The 17,672-nt window shown below is 59.3% G+C and overlaps 1 protein-coding gene across 1 annotated transcript in view; it reads right to left on the minus strand.

Moving 5' to 3' along the window:
• The window catches only part of LOC140681480 (uncharacterized), a 1,248,316-nt gene that overhangs the window by 1,209,157 nt on the left and 21,487 nt on the right, over positions 1-17,672 (minus strand). Inside the window, 1 exon segment of the mRNA XM_072921322.1 lies at positions 6,701-7,405. Within this exon segment, the coding sequence (XP_072777423.1) occupies positions 6,701-7,405 (705 nt within the window).

Below are 17,672 nucleotides of genomic sequence, written 5' to 3' on the forward strand. Positions count from 1 at the left end.
GTCACTGCCAACACCTATGCCACAGCATGTCACAAAGGGCCCTTGGATACCCTGTCCCATTCCATTCCACGGTGACCATGCTGCACCGTGTCACAAAGGGCCCTTGGATACCCTGTCCCATTCCATTCCACACTGACCATGCTGCACCGTGTCACAAAGGGCCCTTGCACACTCTGCCACCTGCCCTGGGGCCACCCCCAGCCCCCCACAGTGGCCCAGGTTTGAAGGAATGCCTTGCCCCAGGTGTGTCAGACAGCCCAAGAGGATCTTTAGGAACGGCTCAGACCATCAGCAAACGCTGCCCTGCTCTGCGGGCTCAGAGCAGCAGGAGCCCCCAGGGCTGCCGACGCAGCCACGGCGGGAAGGGCACGGGGCCCTGCACAGAAGCTGGCACGGCCTCCTCGGGACACGTCCCACGTGGTGGCCATCCTAAGCACGGCCGTGTGACACAGACCAGGAACGTGTGGGCCAGGGCAGGAATGCTGCTCTGAGCCTGGGGCCCGGGGAGCGCTGACATCAGCCGCTGAGGCACAGTCCCCGCCGAAGCAGAGTTCCCCCGAGCCCTGGCAGCCCCAGTGCCCGTCTGCTGCCCCAGAGACCTGTGCCCCGAAAGGGCTTCTCTGCCAGAGGGCAGCCAAACCTGGTGTGTGTTGCAGCATTTTTCAGAGAAAGAGGACATGAGTTATGAGATTTGAGCTACTCCAGTCTAGGCCTCAGATTTGGGCCTTGTGAGGCCTTCAAGTCTCTGACGCAGTTAGAAATTCAGAGCTTGTGGCACAGATAGAAATAGTATTAAGGTGTGACGGGGACCACTGGGCTGTCTGGGTGTGAATTAGTATACGTTTATAGTGTAAGGCTCAAGCCACTTCAAGGAAAAGGTAAACAATGTTAGCCAACCAATCAGAGTGCCTTTGTTTCTGTAAACTATGTAGAAGCTTATATAAACTACCATCTTATCTCGAATAAACGAAGAACGTTTGATTAACCACATTTGTTCAGATCTGCGTTTGTCTTGTCCAGTTTCCCGTTTTCCTGAGATTCCCTGGCTTTTGTTGTGCGCTGGGGGCTGTGCTCCGTCCTACAGGGGCTGTTGGTAGCAGCACCTGGAGCAACTGGTGGCAACACTTGGTGCGTGTCAGATGTTGTTGCTCCTTCCCGGAAGGATTTTTTCATGGAAGGGATTAGCAGCAGCACAGAAACACCAACAGCTACTCAACTTCACAGGACAAAGAGAATCCACGGAAACACTGTCTTGTTTCCTTGTGCTTTTGTGTCTTTCCTGCACTCTGAAAGAAAAAGAATTAGCCCAAGCCCTGCTATTCAAATCTCCAGCTGCTGTGTGTCTTCCTGTGGCAGCTCACGTGCAAACACAACTGGCTGCCTGCTCAGCTCGGCACTGGACGGCCACAAGCAGGGAGGGCCCTGGTGAACATCTCTTTGGTCTGGCGGGGCAGCGAGGGCACAGGAGACAAAGACTGCTCCTCCCGTGTTCATGGGGCAACAGAGAGATTTTATTTCCCAAGGCCCCCCTCACACAGGGCTGCCATAGTGCTCTCTTTTCCCCCCTTTTGTCCCAGCTAGCTCCGTGGGGAGAGGCGAGTGCGGGCAATTTCCGTCTTTTCCGGCGAGCCCTCGCGGGCGTCGGCTGGGGCTACGTGGGTCTGAGAGCAGAGGCGTGTCCCGCGGCGAATAAAGGGAGAGAGACTTTTCTCCCACAGGCAGAATTCCGGTTTATTGCAGTTTGGCTGGGAAAGCAAAAACCGAAAAGACTGCAGTGTGCCGCGCTGGAGTTTGTTTGTGCCGCCTTGCCGGTCAGGGGCGGGGCGGCGTGCTCCGGAGCTGGCCGCGAGCCAGGGGAGGCGGCGCGTGGGGCTGCGGCGCGGTGGCCGACTTACGCGGGTGCCGTGGCGGGAGCGGCGGCCGCGGTCGCGGAGCGGAGCAGCCGCAGCAGGGTCATCTGGAGCGGCGGCGGCGGCAGCAGCAGCACGCGGGGGCCGGCAGAGAGAAAAGCCGCGGCGGGGGAGCGGGGCGGCAGCAGCACGCAGTGGCCGGGCGAGAGAAAAGCCCGGGGCGTCCCCAGCCCGCAGGTTAAGTACCGAACAGGGGAAACCCGGGGCAGCCAATGGGGTAACGCCACGGGGGGTCTGAGGGCAGTGGGGTGCAGGGGTACATCCAATGGGGAATGGACAGGTGGAGGGTCCCAGGGCGTCTGCCGACCCCGCCGCGTGACTGACAGATGGCCTGAGATGTAAACACAATGACTCTGCACTTTCCCGGGAAGGCAAACCGCGGGGACAGATGGGAAAACCCGGGGGGTCGCTACAGAGCGCGGGGGGGGTACATGGAACAAAATTATACATAATAAAACATATAATAACACAATTCCACACCTGAGGGACACCTGAGGGACACCTGAGGGACACCTGAGTGACACCTGGCACACCTGGGCACAGGTACATCACACCTGAGTAACACCTGAGTGACACCTGAGTGACCCCTGGGAACAGGTAATGTTACACCTGGGGACGGATGTCACACCTGGGCACAGGTGATGTCACACCTGGGTGGGTGCAGGGACACAGAGCCACCTGTGCAGGGACACAGTGATGTCACGTGTATGACATCATCACACCTGGGGGATGAGACAGCTGGGGAGGGGGGGAACATCACAACATCACAGCTGCTGAGGTGACACACACAGCAGGAGCCCCAAGGAACACCTGGATTCCCCTAAATTACACCTGGGAAACCCCCAAAACCACCTGGAAATGCCTCAGGGACACCTGGATCAACCCTGGGACATCTGAACTTCCCTCAAGGACACCTGGATCCCCCCACAAACCACCTGGGCCTACCCAAAAACCACCTGGACCCACCCAGGATCTCCTGGACCCACACCGGGACAGCTGGACCCTCCCCCCTGAACTCCCTGGGAACCCACTGAAACTCACCTGGATCCCCCTCTAAATCCACCTGGGACCCCCAAAACGCACCAGGACTCCCCCAAAACCCACTTGGAGCCACCCAGTGACACCTGGGATCCCCCAAACTCATTCGGACCACCCCAAAGCCCACCTGGAGCCCCAAAAATCACAGGTGTGGTCCTGCTCCCCCACTCCTCTGGGTTTGAATTTTTGGGTCGATTTGTGGCGATTTTTGGTTTCCATTGATAAAAATCTATCCGGGGGCGGGGCCAAGGCTCATTTGGGGTGGGGCTTCAGGAGGGGGCGGGGCCAGAACCCAGAGCTGGGAACTGGGAGGGGCAGGGCCTGAGGGGGCGGGGCGCTCGGTGGGCGTGTCCAGCAGCAAGGGGTGGGGCCAAAGCACGGGGCGGGGTCTAAAGAGGGCGTGGTCAGTGTCTGGGGGTTCGTCCTGCCCGCTCCCACCCCCCCAAATTCCCACGGATCCTCCCTCACCGCCCCGCCCCCACCCATGGGACACACCCCGAAACCTCCCCAGCCCCTCCCCCCTCGGCTCCCCCGAGCTGTTTTCACCTGGGAACCACCAAATCTTTGGGAATTCGCACGTGGGACCCCCTAAAGCTCCCCTGCACCCCTCCAAAATCTCCTCAGGACCCCACAAACCTCACGTGGGACCACCAAACCTCACCTGGAACCCCCCAAACTCTCACCTGAGACCCCCAAACTTCTCCTAGGACCCCCAAACCTCACCTGGGACACCCCAAACCCTCACCTGGGACCCCCCAAAGCTCACCTAGGACCCCCCCAAAATCTCCTCAGGACCCCCAAAAGCGGCCAAAGGTGGGGCGGGGCCGGGGCGATGACGTCACCTCTTCCTGTTTCCCATCTCCGGCCGCGCCGCGTTCACACGAGTCCCCAACTGTCCCTGGCCGTGTCCCCTCCCCGGAGTGTCCCCAGCGGCCATGGAACCCCGCGTGGTGCGACAATCCCGGCGGGGTGACACGGGGTGGGGCAGAGGGGTGGAGGGGACCGAGGGTGGCAGGAGGGAACAGGGCGGGACAGTGGGAGACGAGAGGGTGACAAAAGGGACAGAGGGGACAGCAGAGCCCTCCAGGGAGGGGACAAACGGGACCACAGGAGGGCACAGGGGCCACTGTAGGAGGCCACAAGTGCCACCAGGCCCCTGACACCTCTCCTGTCCAATCCCCAGCTGTCCCCCCACCAGCTGCTGGAGGCGATGGTGGCCGTGATGGCCACACTGGGCGAGCTGGTGGCCACCCTGAGAGAACTGATGGCCACCGTGGCCAGGCCGCACAGGGACGTGCTGCTGGCCGTGTCCCCAGAGTTCCTGCGGGTGGCTGTGGGGACCTTGATCTTTCACCTCCAGGACGCCCTGTGCCACTACCATGTCCCCTCCCTGGGCCACCGCCCTGTCCCCTCCCTGGGCTGGACCCTGGCCAACCTCGGGGACACCCCAGGGACCACCTGGGCCTGTGTGAGAGCCCTGGCCAGCGCCAGGCGTGTGCTGGACAGGCTCATGGACAGTTGGGCCCGGCTGGCCAAGGCGGCCACCGAGCTCCGCGACGCCTGCAGGGATGCGGCCACCGGGAGGGGACAGCGGCTGGAGCTGTACCTGGGGCTGCTGGGGGACTTGGTGGCCGCGTGTGACAAAGCCACCGCCTTCCCCCAGGAGCTGCAGCGCCGGCTCGGGGACATCGAGGCTGCCCTGGAGGGGACAACGGAGGTGTCCCCTGATTTCCGTGTGGCCTTGGTGGCCACAGGGGCTGAGGCTGAGAAGCTGTGGGAGGCCAGTGCCCGCCTGGCCACGCGTCACCTGCTGGGGACACTTGGGGACATCAACACCCTATTCTTCTGTCCCTCTCCTGGCCACGGTGGCTGTGCAGTGGCCGAGCGGTGCCAAAGAGCCATGGAGGACATCCCGAGGCTGCTGTGCACAGAGCAACATCACCACTGGGCCGTCATCAGGCCGGTGTCACCTTGGCAGAGACTCGGGGACATTCTGAGGGCACTTTGGGAGCACTTGGGGACACTTTGGGAAGGCGTGTGGTGACGCCGGTGGGGGCGGGGGTGTGAACGAGCCTCCCCTCAGTGCCTTGCAGGAGACCCGGCTGTGATTTGGGGGCCGGGAGGGTCCCCAGGCAGCCCCCGCTGCTGAGCACTGACCCCCCAAAAACCGCACCCGCACCCCCTTCAGTGCCCCCGAACCCCCCTCGAGCACTGACCCCCCCTCACCGGGCACTGGGACGAGTGGAGACCCCCTCTCGGTTTTCTGGTGGTCGAGATGACCCCGAGATTGTGAAAAGTCCTTTTCTCCCAGCCCGCGCGGGCAGAGAAGGAGTCGAGATGCGGAGCTTTGCTTCTCAGGGCCGTTTATTTTCCCTTTTCTCTAATAGCTTTGTTCGCTCTGCTGAGCTCTGTCTAGCAGGTCGGTCTGTGGCAGTCTCCCTGACCTCAGGGCGCTGTTTGCCTTCTACACTAAAAACTACCTGTACTGTGTTTACAATAACGTGCCAATATCTATCATTTCTGTTGGACACTGTGTCTCTACCTTCAACTAACAGAAAAGTTTCACCATCACAGCAAGACATGGAGGGCAAAAAGAAGGAGAAGAAGGTCAGGACACACCCAGATCCCTCCATCTTGTCCCATTGAACCCCGTATTTTAAAGTGTTAAAATTCTACTTTTCCACCCTGTGTTAATTCACCTACCACGCTACTCAAACCCTTGTGCCTTGTAATTCCTCATACAAAGTTGGCAATTTTCTCCAGGGGCTAAAACCAAAGCCACCAGTGTTCTTGACACCATGCCAAGGTCTCCGAGGCCCCTGCCAGGGTCTGGAGCCATCCAGGGCAGCCAGAGGGATGTCCTGGATTCTGACACCCCCCAATTACCGAGCAGTGGGAGCCCCCCGCGCACTGCCCCCCCTCACCAAGCACCGGGATAGGGACCGGCCCCCCCTCGAACCCTGGGAACCCCACAAGCACCGGGACCCCCAGGAAGCGCCACCCCCGTGCACCGGGACAGGGACCGGCCCCCCTCGTACACCGACCCCGCCGAGCACTGGGCCCGGACCCCCTTTGTGCCCCCCATCCATGACGGTGGTTCCATCCCCTCCGCTCTGACCCCCCAGAGCCGCGGGACCCCCAGGAACAGTGCAGGGACTGTGGGGGACCCCAAGGGCTGGGGGGGCACGGGGGGTTCACCAGCACTAGGAGAGTCCCTTAGGGTCTGGTCCTTTCCCCCCCATTGTCTCCCAGGACCCCCTGTTACCATCAGTGCCCCCCCCCAATTTACTGGAACCCCCCCCCATTCACTGCTTCCCCCCTTCCCTGACTCCCCCAAAGCGCTGGGACCCCCCGAGCCATGAGCCCCCCGCAGTGCACCAGGACCCCCCACTCACCTCCCATCCCCCATCCATGGGAACCCCCCCAAATCACAGCAGCACAAGGAGAAGAAGCCAACACCTTCCCCACACCCAGCATGGATCACCAGGACCAGGGATCAGCAGGGCTCTGCCCAACGGGGGTCACTGGGGATCATCCAGCCCGGATCCTCCCATGGGGGATGGAGCTGGAGCAGCGCACCAAGCTCTTCCCTCACTCTCTTCCCTCACTCCAAGCTCTTCTCTCACTCTCTTCCCTCACTCCAAGCTCTTCTCTCACTCTCTTCCCTCACTCCAAGATCTTCCCTCACTCCCTTCCCTCACTCCAAGATCTTCCCTTACTCGGGGCACTCACAGGGCTTCCCTTAGTGGTGCCTCCGCTGGTGCTGGGTCAAGTTTGAGCTCCTGGAGAAGCTCTTCCCACACTTCCCACACTCGTAGGGCCTCTCCCCGGTGTGGATGCGCCGGTGCATGGTGAGTTTGGAGTTGTGCTTGAAGCCCTTCCCGCAGTCGGGGCAGTGGAAGGGCCTCTCCTCTGTGTGACTCTGCTCATGTCTGAGGAGATCGGAGCTGGTCTGAAACCTCTTCCCACACTGGGGACACTCGTAGGGCCTCTCCCCGGTGTGGATGCGCTGGTGTGTTCTCAGGGTAGAGCTCCGCCCAAAGCTCTTCCCACATTCCAAACACTCATAGGGCCGTTCCCCAGTGTGGATCACCTGGTGCTCAATCAGGTGAGACATGTCTTTGAAACCTTTCCCACACTTCCCACACTCGTAGGGCCTCCCCCCGGTGTGGATGCGCTGGTGCCTGGTGAGGTTGGAGTTTTCCTTGAATCCCTTCCCGCAGTCAGGGCAGTGGAAGGGCCTCTCCTCTGTGTGACTCTGCTCATGTCTGAGGAGATCGGAGCTGGTCCGAAACCTCTTCCCACACTTGGAACACTCATAGGGCCGTTCCCCAGTGTGGATTCTCTGGTGCCTGATCAGGCTGGAGCTCCGGCTGAAGCCCTTCCCACACTCTGAGCACTTGTGGGGCTTCTCCCCATCATGGAGCTGCTCAGGGACCCCCAGCTCCGAGCTCTGGCTCCATCTCCGGCCGCCGCCCCGGCCCAGGGTGGGTCTTTCCCCCTCAGATCCCCGTGATCTGCGTTTGCAGCCCCTCCTCGTGCGGGATCTCCGGGGCTTTTCCTCCCCGTCGGGTTCCTGCGCCCTGGAGCTGCTCAAAACGGCCTCTTCCACCAGGTTCTGCCGTGGGGATTTGTCCTCCCTGGTCTCCATCCTCAGCTCCTGCCCTGGGGAAGGAAGGACAAGGAGAGGCTCTTCCTCTTCCTTGCAGCCTCCCAGGGGCTGGGAATGGGAAGTCCTGGTTTGGGGAAAACAAGGGATGAGCACGTTGAGTTGGAAACTCCCTCTGTCCCAGTCCATCCCTAGAAGTCCCTGTCCACCTGGGCTCCATAAAAACCTCCCAAAGCCCTGAAAAAGCCTCCCAGGAGTTCCCCGTCCCTGCTGCCTCCCCTTTGCTGTTCGGGGCTCCCCCCTGTCCCAGCTGCTGGGGTCACACTTGGATTGGGGGTCCCCTTCTCCTCGCTGCCCGCCCTCCCCAGACTGCCGGGAGTCCCAGCAATCCCAAAAGCTCCCCCCTCTTGGCTCTCCCCATCCAGGAGTGCCGTGGCTGTTTGGGCTTCCGGGCTCCCTTCTCCCCCTCTTCCCTGCTCTGGGCTGCCGGGGCTCCAAGGAGTTCCCCCAAGGGGACTTTTCCGCTCAGCTTCGCAGTTCTTCCTTCTCCAAACATCCCCCCAAAAAACCCAACCCAGGCACCCCCCAGGAGACCTGGCCCGAGCTCCCCCTCCCCGCTCACCTGCGAATTCAGGCAGGGCTGACCGCGCGCTTCTCTCTGCTCTGCTCCATCCACCCTTGTCCCTCCTCTTCCTCTTCCTGCCGCCCCTCCTCTTCCATCCCCCCTCCTCCTCCTCCTGCCCCTCGCTATCCCCACCTCCTTCTCCTCTTCCATCCCTCCCCTTCCATACCCCCTCCTCCTCCTCCTCCCCATCCCCACCTCCCGCTCCTCCTCCATCCCTGCCCTTCCCTCCCTCCTCCTCCTCCCCCAGCAGCAGCAACACCCTCGGTTCCCATTCCCGCAGCCCCGGCAGCCCGCGGCAGGAGCGGGGATGGAGCCGGCACAGGTCGGGATGGGCAGCGCGGGGCTCTCGGCTGCTCCCAGCCGCTGTTCCAGGGGGGAACCCGGCCCGGGCCAAAGGAGAGGCAAACTGGGGAAACTGGGGGCTGCACATCCAAACTGGGGCTGCCTGGGGACCCTGCCTGGGCACTGCCGGCCCTTGGGGCTCCTCTCAGGAGATCAGGAGGGGGGAACGCAGAGAGGGCTCGGGGATGCCAGGAGTGGCAGCACTGGGAAGGACTGGTTTGTACTGGGATTGTACTGGAATCATACTGGGAGCAGCTGGGCCCATGCCAGGGCAGACTGCAGTCACCCCGAGGGAGAATGGGATCGTAATGGGATCATACTGACACAGAGTAGGAGTCTACGGGGGGCAACTGAGACCATGCTGGGGGCAAACAGGATGTACTGGGAGTGACTGGGAGCATGATGAGGGTGACTGGGAGCAGCTGTGAGCAACTGGGATCATGCTAGGAGCAACTGGGAGGAACTGGGAGTCACTGGGTGCCTGCTGGGGATGACTGGAAACGACTGGGCTTATACTGGGATCATGCTGGAGGTGACTGGGATCATACTGGCAGTGAGTGCCACGACACTGAGGCTGACTGGGAGCGGTTGTGAGCAAATGGGATCGCGCTGGAAGGAACTGGGAGTGAGTGGGAATATGCTGGAAGGAACTGGGGGACACTGTGAGAGACTGGGAGGGACAGTGAGGGTGAAAGGGGCAACTGGAACCATGTGAAGCACAACTGGTTCATATTGGCACTAACTGGGAGCACACTGGCATCATCTCTGGATCATACTGGGAGGGACTGGACTAATACTGGGAGTGTCTGAGAGTGACTGGGAACACACCATGCACAGCATCCCTGTACTGGGGGTGACTGGGAGCAACTTGGAGCACTCTGGCAGCAAATGGCATCATACTGGGATTGACTGGGCTGATGTAGCTGGAGGCAACTGGGACCATACTGTGGTGATTGGAAGTTACTGGGATTATACTGGGACCATACTGGGAGTGCTGGCATGTGACAAGGATCATACTGGAGGTTACTGGGCTCATACTGGTGATGAAAGGAAGCAACTGGGATCCCACTTTGGGCTACTGGGAGCAACTGAGAAAAACTGGGATCATGCTGAAAGCAAACTGGAGGAATTGGGAATGACTGGATGCAGGCTGGAGACAACTGGGACATACTGGGCATGACTGAGATCATACTGGGATAACAAGCACCTTACTGGGATCACTGGGAGTGTCTGGGAATGGCCACAGAGATGCTGAAGGCAACTGGGATTTACTGGGGATGCCTGTAACCTTACTGGGGTGACTGGGAACACACTGGGAACAACGGGGACCATGCTGGGGAGAACTGAGAGCGAGTGGAAGTGAGTGGGTCTACACCGGGGACAACTGGGCATGACTGGGACCATGCTGGGAGCAACTGGGATCATATGGGGAGTGATGGGGTTGACACAAGGGACAACTGGGGGCAACTGGGATCACACTGGGGAGAACAGGAAGCAACTGAAAGCATGCTGGGGGCAACTGGGATCCTACTGGATCTTACTTGGAGCAACTGGGATCAGGCTGGAAGCAATTGAGGACAACTGGAGTGACTGGGAACATGGTGGGAGCAACTGGGATACACTGGGAGAGACTGAAACCACAGTGGGGGTAAATGGGAACAACTGGAACCACAGTGGATGATAATGGGAGCAGCTGTGCCCATGCTGGATTCATACTGGGATCCTACTGGAACTGGCTGGCATCATACTGGGAATGACTGGAAGTGTGCTGGCTGTGACTGGAACCATGCTGGAGGTGACTGGGAGCAACTGGGTCCACACTGGGAGTGACAGGGAGTCATTCTGGGCAGGGCTGCAATCATACTGGGAGTGACTGGAACCATACTGGGGGGGACTGGGTGCAGCTGGGACCATCCTGGGAGCCACTGGGATTCCAGCAGGTGTGAATGGATCCTGGCTGGGGGTCACTGGGAGCTACTGGGCCCATGTTGGGAGGAAAATCTGGACACATTGGAAGCAACTGGGACCAACTGGAAAGTACTGGAACTGTGCTGAGGGGACTGAGACCACAAATGGGGAAACTGGGTTCATACTGGGAGCGACTGGGACCACACTTTGGGCAACTGCCAGAAACTGGGATCATGCTGGAGGCAACTGGGAGTAACTGGGAAAGACTGCGGTCATTCTGAGGTCACCAGAACCTTACTGGGCCAACTGGAATATACTGGGAGTGTCTGTGGCCATACTGGGGGGACTGGAACCACACTGGGAACAGCTGGGACCATGCTGGGGACAGCTGAGAGTGAGTGGGACCATGCTGAGAGGGACTGGGACTATTCTAGGGACACCTGGGATCATACTGGGAGGAACTAGGAACAACTGCAACCATTCTGGAAGCAACTGGGATCATACTGGGATCACAGTGGGAGCAGCCGGGTCCATGCTGGGTGAGACTGGGAGGAGCCTGGTCCATGGAGGGTGACAGGAATCATAAAGGATTGACTGGGAGTGGCTGTGAGCAACTGGAATCATGCTGAAAGTAACTGGGAGGAAGTGGGAGGGACTGGGAGTATGCTGGGAGTGACTGGGATATACTGGGAGAGACTGGGAGTCATAGGGATCATACTGGTGGTTACTGGGGTCATGTCGGCATTGACAGGGAGCAACTGGGATCACACTGGGGGGCACTGGCATCGTACTGGGAGTGACTGGGATCATACTGGGATTACAGTGGGTGCCAAGGGACCCTGACTGGGGGTTACTGGGAGCTGCCAGGCCCATGCTGGGAGCCAAATGCACACACCCTGAGAGCAACTGGGAGCAACTGGGAATGACAGGAGTCATGCAGGTGACAACTGGGATGTACTGGCAGTGACTGGGATAAAACTGGGGGCAGCTGAACCATGCTGAGGTAACTGGGAGTGCCTGGCAAAGACTCTGGGAATGTTGCAGGCAACTGGGATGTACTGGGAGTACCTAAGAACATGCAGGTGGTGACTGGGACCACACTGGGAGCCACTGGGAATGTGCTGGGGGCAACTGGGACCATGCTGGGGGCAAGTGTGAGTGACTGGGGCCCTGCTGGGGCAGACTGGGATCATACTGGACTCATATTGGGATCATACTGGGAGTGACTGGGACTATACTAGGAGCAACTGGGAGAAGTGGGAACACACCGGAGAAAAGTGGGAGCAACTGGGACTTGCTGGGGGCAAATAGCGTCATAATGGGGAATGACTGAGAATGACTGGGCTCATACTGGGAGAAACAGGGATCCTGCAGGGAGTGAGGGGAAGTGAGCAGGGTGATACTGGGACTGACTGGGCTCATCCTGGGAGTGCCCAGGAAACTGGAAGCACACAGGGGTAGGAACTGGGCACCTGCTGGGAGCAGCCCCTGGCGGCCCCGGTACCCCCGAACCCCTTTGCCGGCCATGCCGCCCCTCCAGCCCCAGCACCCCCATTGCCGGGTGCCGGCACTGCCAGGGGTCCCCCCTCTCGGGGTCCCCGCTGGGGCTCCTGGGGCTCTCCTCTCTCTGCGCTCCCGCCCAGGGAAGCCGCGGCTCTCCCGGGGCTCCCCAAATCCGGGGTCCCCCCGCCGCTCCCGCCGCTCCCGCGCGGTCCCCACGCGGCCCCGGCAGAGCTCGGAGGGCCCGGCCGGGAAGCCCAACCCGCACCGCGGGGGGACCCGCATCCCCCCGGCCCCGCCGGGGCTCTGCCGCCACCCGCACCGGGACCCCCCAAAAACACCTCCCGGGGACCCCCGATGTCCCCCCGAGGGCAGCTGCGGCTCGGCCTTGGAGCCCCGCCAGCTCCAAACATCCCCCCAAAAACCCCAAACCCAGGGAGCCCCGGGATATTTGGGGCCAGCTCCCCCTGCCCGGGCACCTGCGGGATGGGGGCGACGCTCCCGGGGTGCTGCGAGTTCAGGCGGAGCCGGAGCCCCGCGGTTCATCCTCCCCGCTCCTCCTGCTGCTCCCGCTGCCGCTCCGCCTCTTCCTCCCTCCTCCTCCTCCTCCCCGCAGCCGCGGGAGGGGCGGGGATGGAGCCGGGACAGGTCGGAACGCAGAGAGGGGTGGGGGGATGCCAGGCGTGACTGGGCTGTACTGGGATCATACTGGGAGCAGCTCCTGGGTGACTGATCCTACTGGGATCATACTGGGATCATACTGGGAGTGAGGAGGAGCAGCGCGGTGGCTCCAGCGCTGGGGCTGGGGGCGCTCCTGGCGGGCGAGGGGGGAGTGGGACCCCGGCACCGGGACCCTGAATCGCCATTGCCGGCACCGGGACCCCCCCTGCTCCCCTTATCCTGCACAGGGACCCCCCTGAATCCCCCATTTCCGGACATCAGGGCCCTCTGCTCCCCTTTTCCCTGCTCCCATCCTCTAGATTTCCCGTGTGCCTGATCCTGGAACGCCTTGGAACACCTTGGACCCCCATTCCTGCCTTTTCCAGCCCCCAGCCCCACCTTTGTGCAAAGCCAGAGACCCTCTGAACTCCCCCTTCCCAAACACCCCGGGTGTCCCCACCCTGGTACCCCTTTTTGGGAAACCCTGGACTCCCCTTTCCTGGGCTCAAGGACCCCTGGAACTCCCTTCTACCTCTCCATCCCTGCCCCCCCATTTCCGTGACCCTGAGATCCCCCTGCGCCCCCATTCCTGAGAACCAAGACACCCTTTTACCCCTTTGCCCAGCACTGAGACCCCCCTGCACCCCCTTATCCGCCACCAACACAACATGTTCCCAGCCCCCACCTCTCCCAACCCCCAGTCCCACCCTTTTCCCTGACCTGGGGCTCCTGGGCCCCCATTCCTGCCTTTCCCAGCCCCCAGCCCCTCCTTTCCTCACACTCAGGAGCCCTGGCACCCCCTTTCCTGGGCACAGGATTCTCTGGACACCCCATCCCAGCTCTCCCAGCCCCTGCACCCCCTTTCCTTGGCTCTCAGCCCCTGAACCTCCTCCCCAGCTCTGCCATCTCTTCATGTCCCCCTTTTCCTTGGCCTGTGGACCCCCCTGGATCCCCAAACTCTCAGCCCCCTCAGCTCCCCCAAATCTCCATGTCCCCCCAGTTCTCCACTCCCTGCAGTTCCTGGAAGTGGCGCTGTCAGAGCCCGGCCCGGGGGTCCCCCAGTCCTTGATTGTGGGGGACGTGGACGGGACCCTCTGCGAGCGCTGCGGCAGCGAGCGGGGCCGGATGGAGGCACAGACACCGGGGATGGGGGCGGGAGCTGAGCTGGGATATTGGGACAGCCAGAGCTGGGATATTGGGACAGCCAGAGCTGGGATATTGGGATAGCCAGAGCAGGGATATTGGGATAGCCAGAGCTGGGATATTGGGATAGCCAGAGCTGGGATATTGGGATAGCCAGGGCCAGGATACTGGGATAGCCAGAGCTGGGATATTGGGATGGCCAGAGCTGGGATATTGGGATAGCCAGAGCTGGGATATTGGGATACCCAGACCCTGCTCAAGGACAGGAACCGGCCCGTGGCTGACAGTGACCTGGAGACGGGGCCGGTACAACCAGAGCAGGGGCAGTGGGGGGAGCCGGGGCTGGGCTGGGATCTGTGGGAATGGAGGACTCTGAGGGGCTGGGATGGGATCTCTGGGGATGGGAGGGATCTGTGGGGCTGGGATGGGAATCCAGGGAGCTCCAAGGGGCTCCCTGGGGCTGGGACAAGACTCCATGGGTCTGTTCTCTCCTTGTTCCCAGGTCTCCACGCAGTGCAGGGGGTTTCCAGCTGTGACCTCCTGTCCAACAGAGCGTCCATGGATCCCACCGGTACAGCTATGAGGGCTGGGATTTCATCTCCTTCCAGCTGGGATCCAGGAGCTTTGCAGTGTTCAGCGGTGCCGTCTGGATATCCCAGAGGTGCTGGGAATCCAGAGGGGTCATGGTGGAGCAGATGAAGCATTACCTGGGATACACCTGTGTGGAAAGGCCCCCAAAATACATCAGATATGGTCGGGAGGCTCTGGAGTACAAAGGTGGGTGTGGGAAGGGAAGGGCAATTCCTATGGGAACAGGGGATTCAGGAATGGGGGACTTGGGAATGCAGGAATTGCCATGGAATTTCCATGGCCAGATCTCACTCTCATCCCAGTCAGGTGAGAATTTCATGGATGGACCTCCCCACTAACCCACTGCCATGGGAATTCCATGGGGAAATTATTTGAATTGATGACAACCGAACGAGAGCAGTGCAATGAGAAGTATTCCCTGCTGGGATTCCATGGGACATCGATCCCAATCCTTTGCCCTGGCCGGTTCTGTCGTGCCTGTGGCAGCACCAGGGGAGTGCCCTGTCCCTGCCCTGAGCCCAGCACGAGCCTTTCCTTGGGTGTTCCGTGCCCTGCCCGGGGCAGGAGGGCACTGCTGGAGCGGCTCTGGTGGCCCCGGGCACCCGGCTGGGCTGCAGCCACTGCAGGGGCTCCTGGGGAATGTTCCAGAGCAGAGCTGAAAGCAAACAGCAGTTTCTGGAGGGGATTCTGCCCCTGGGCCTGTGCTGGGAGCCCAAGGGCAACAGCCCAAAGTGCTGGGGCTCAGTGTCCCTCAGCCAGGCCGTGTTCCCTGGCTGTGCCCTGTCCCTCAGCTGTGCCCTGTCCCTCAGCTGTCCCCTGTCCCTCAGCTGTCCCCTGTCCCTCGGCTCTGTGGGGCCAGGGGTGGCAGCAGGAGCTGGGGCAGCCCTGGGGGAGAACAACCCTGAGCCCCAGCTGGGCCAGTTCCCCCAGCTCCCCCCAGGCCACTCCCAGCATGGGCCCTGTGGCTCCCAGTCACCCCCAGTATGGTCCCAGTCACTTCCAGTTACACTCAGTGTGATCCCAGTATCATCCTGGTCACTCCCAGTGTGATCCCAGCATGATCCCAGCATGTTCCCAGGTGTTCCCATTCACCCCTATAATAGTTCCAGGCACTCCCAGTATGGTTCCAGTCCTTCCCAGTATGATCCCAGTATGAACCCAGTCACTCTCATTATGGAACCATTTGCCCCCAGTAAGGTCCCAGTCACTCCAAGTCACCCAGTATGATTCCAGTCACTCCCAGTATGATTCCAGTCACTCCCAGATAGTCCCAGTATTATTGCAGTAACTTCCTTTATGGTTCCTCTGTGATCCAGTCACTCCAGGTTAATGCAGCCTGGGGTCCCAGGGGTCCATCTGACCCCCGGGCTGCCGCTGCCGTGGGTGTCCGGATAGCGCTGCGCTGTCAGGCTCAGCCTGTCTGGGTCCCTCGGCTCAGCTCCCAGCCACAGGCAACTTAGCGAGCACCTCTGGAGTGATTTCAGCTCTGTGAGTTCAGCTCTCGGTGATTTCGCTCTGTGCTCACAAGTGCCTCTGGCAGACACACAGGGACAGAGAGAGGAAAAGGCTGTATGCGGTTCCACAGCGATGTCCTTTATTGCCAGCTCCTCTGAAGGGATGCAGTGACAGCTCTTCTGCCAAACTGGGCAGAAATGGGTGTTTATATGGGGTACTGGGGTGTTGGAAATTGTCCAGTTGCCAGGTTTGAGGAGAATACACCAATAGCCTTACAGAGAGATAAGAAGGGTCTGAATGTAGAAGAGGGGCTCCTTTGGTCCAGTCACCGTGACTCGGCATTTCTTATCTTAGGTGAGTGACCGCCAGGGAGGCCTTGAAGGGCCTCTGACTGCTACAACTCCACTTTCTGTATTTAGTAAAAAGGCGTGCCCTATAGTTCTTTTAAAACAGTGGACAAGGCATGAGAACATAGATAACACAATGACAATTACAATGAAAATCCACAAAATTCCCTTAACCAAAGATGGAACCCATCCCGGTAATCCCCACTGACCGAGAAGGTCATTGACCCAGTCTGGGTTGTTTTCTTCTTTTAAGTCTTTCACAAGTTCCTTCAGTTTCTGGATGTTTGCGTGGATGAATTCTGAGTGTGAAGGGAGATTGGTGCAACGCATCCCTTCAAAGTCTTGGCAGCCATGTCCGTGGGCTAGCAGTAGGAAGTCAATCACTGCTCGATTTTGAAGTGATGCATGTCTCGTGGTTTCTTCTTCCTTTAAAAGATCACTTAGAGTGGCACGGGTAGCGTTGGCTTGCTTACTGAGCCAGCACCCTAAGTGATTTATTTCACCAAGGGCTTTAGATGCAGCTACCCAGGGTAGGAACAGGGAGACTGCAATCTTTTTTGGTTTGTTCCATCACATAATTTTGGATCACAACTTTAATCAACTTCCATGTAGGATCTTTTGTAGTGTTTTCATTCGCTTTCTTTTTTCCAATTATGTAACAAGGTAATATTTGGAGTGAGGGTAGAAACTTTTCCAAGGCTACAGGAACCTCCTGAAGATGGGAGGGGGAGGGGATCCCAGCCCATACTCTGTCACCACAGATGAGAAACGTTCCCTTGGGTAATACTTTGGGGTGGAGAGAGGATACAGAGATCACCCGAGCGGTGTAAGTGCACTAATCCAGATAGTTATAGGCTTTACTAATGGGTGATCTGTCTTTTCTTTATGTTTTTTTTGTCTAGTCAGTTTCTGGCCAATTGTTCTTTGGACGTCTAAAGTAAAATTTGACACAGTATGTTGCCTTGAACGACCCCAACAGGTCCAATTCTTTGGGTTCCTCTTGAGCATTGGGCAACATTTTTGTCCACTCGTCCCAAGTATCTGCCAGGTTGGGTCTCTCACCTGTGGTGTGGAGGAGCTCTGAATTATAGACGGAAGAATCCCTACCAAACATGTGGAAAGTGGGTTACCAATGCTTCCCATGGATAAACATGTCATGGTTTGACGCTGGCACAATGCCAGCGCCCCATGAAAATACAACTTACCAATCAAATGCTGTGAAATGTGATCAAGAACAGAGCAAAGCAGGCCAAACTTAATAACAAAGGAAAAACTTTATTACACTACTACTACTACTACTATAAAAGGAAAAGAAAGGAAAGAAAAAAAACACACAAAATTCGAAATGAAAACCTTCCAAAACATTTCTCCTCCCTCCACCCAACTCCACCAAACCCCAGCGAGACCCATTTGGATCCTTAATCAAGTTTTCACCCTTCAATATAATCAATACTGAGTCCATCGGGGAAGAGAGGAGTCCCCCTTGCACCATAGACCCCCAGGAAACACAGCTGCCACCTCTTGTGTTTCCAATGTCACACGTG

Source organism: Taeniopygia guttata, chromosome 36 (assembly GCF_048771995.1).
Source record: "Taeniopygia guttata chromosome 36, bTaeGut7.mat, whole genome shotgun sequence".
Classification (NCBI taxonomy): domain Eukaryota; kingdom Metazoa; phylum Chordata; class Aves; order Passeriformes; family Estrildidae; genus Taeniopygia; species Taeniopygia guttata.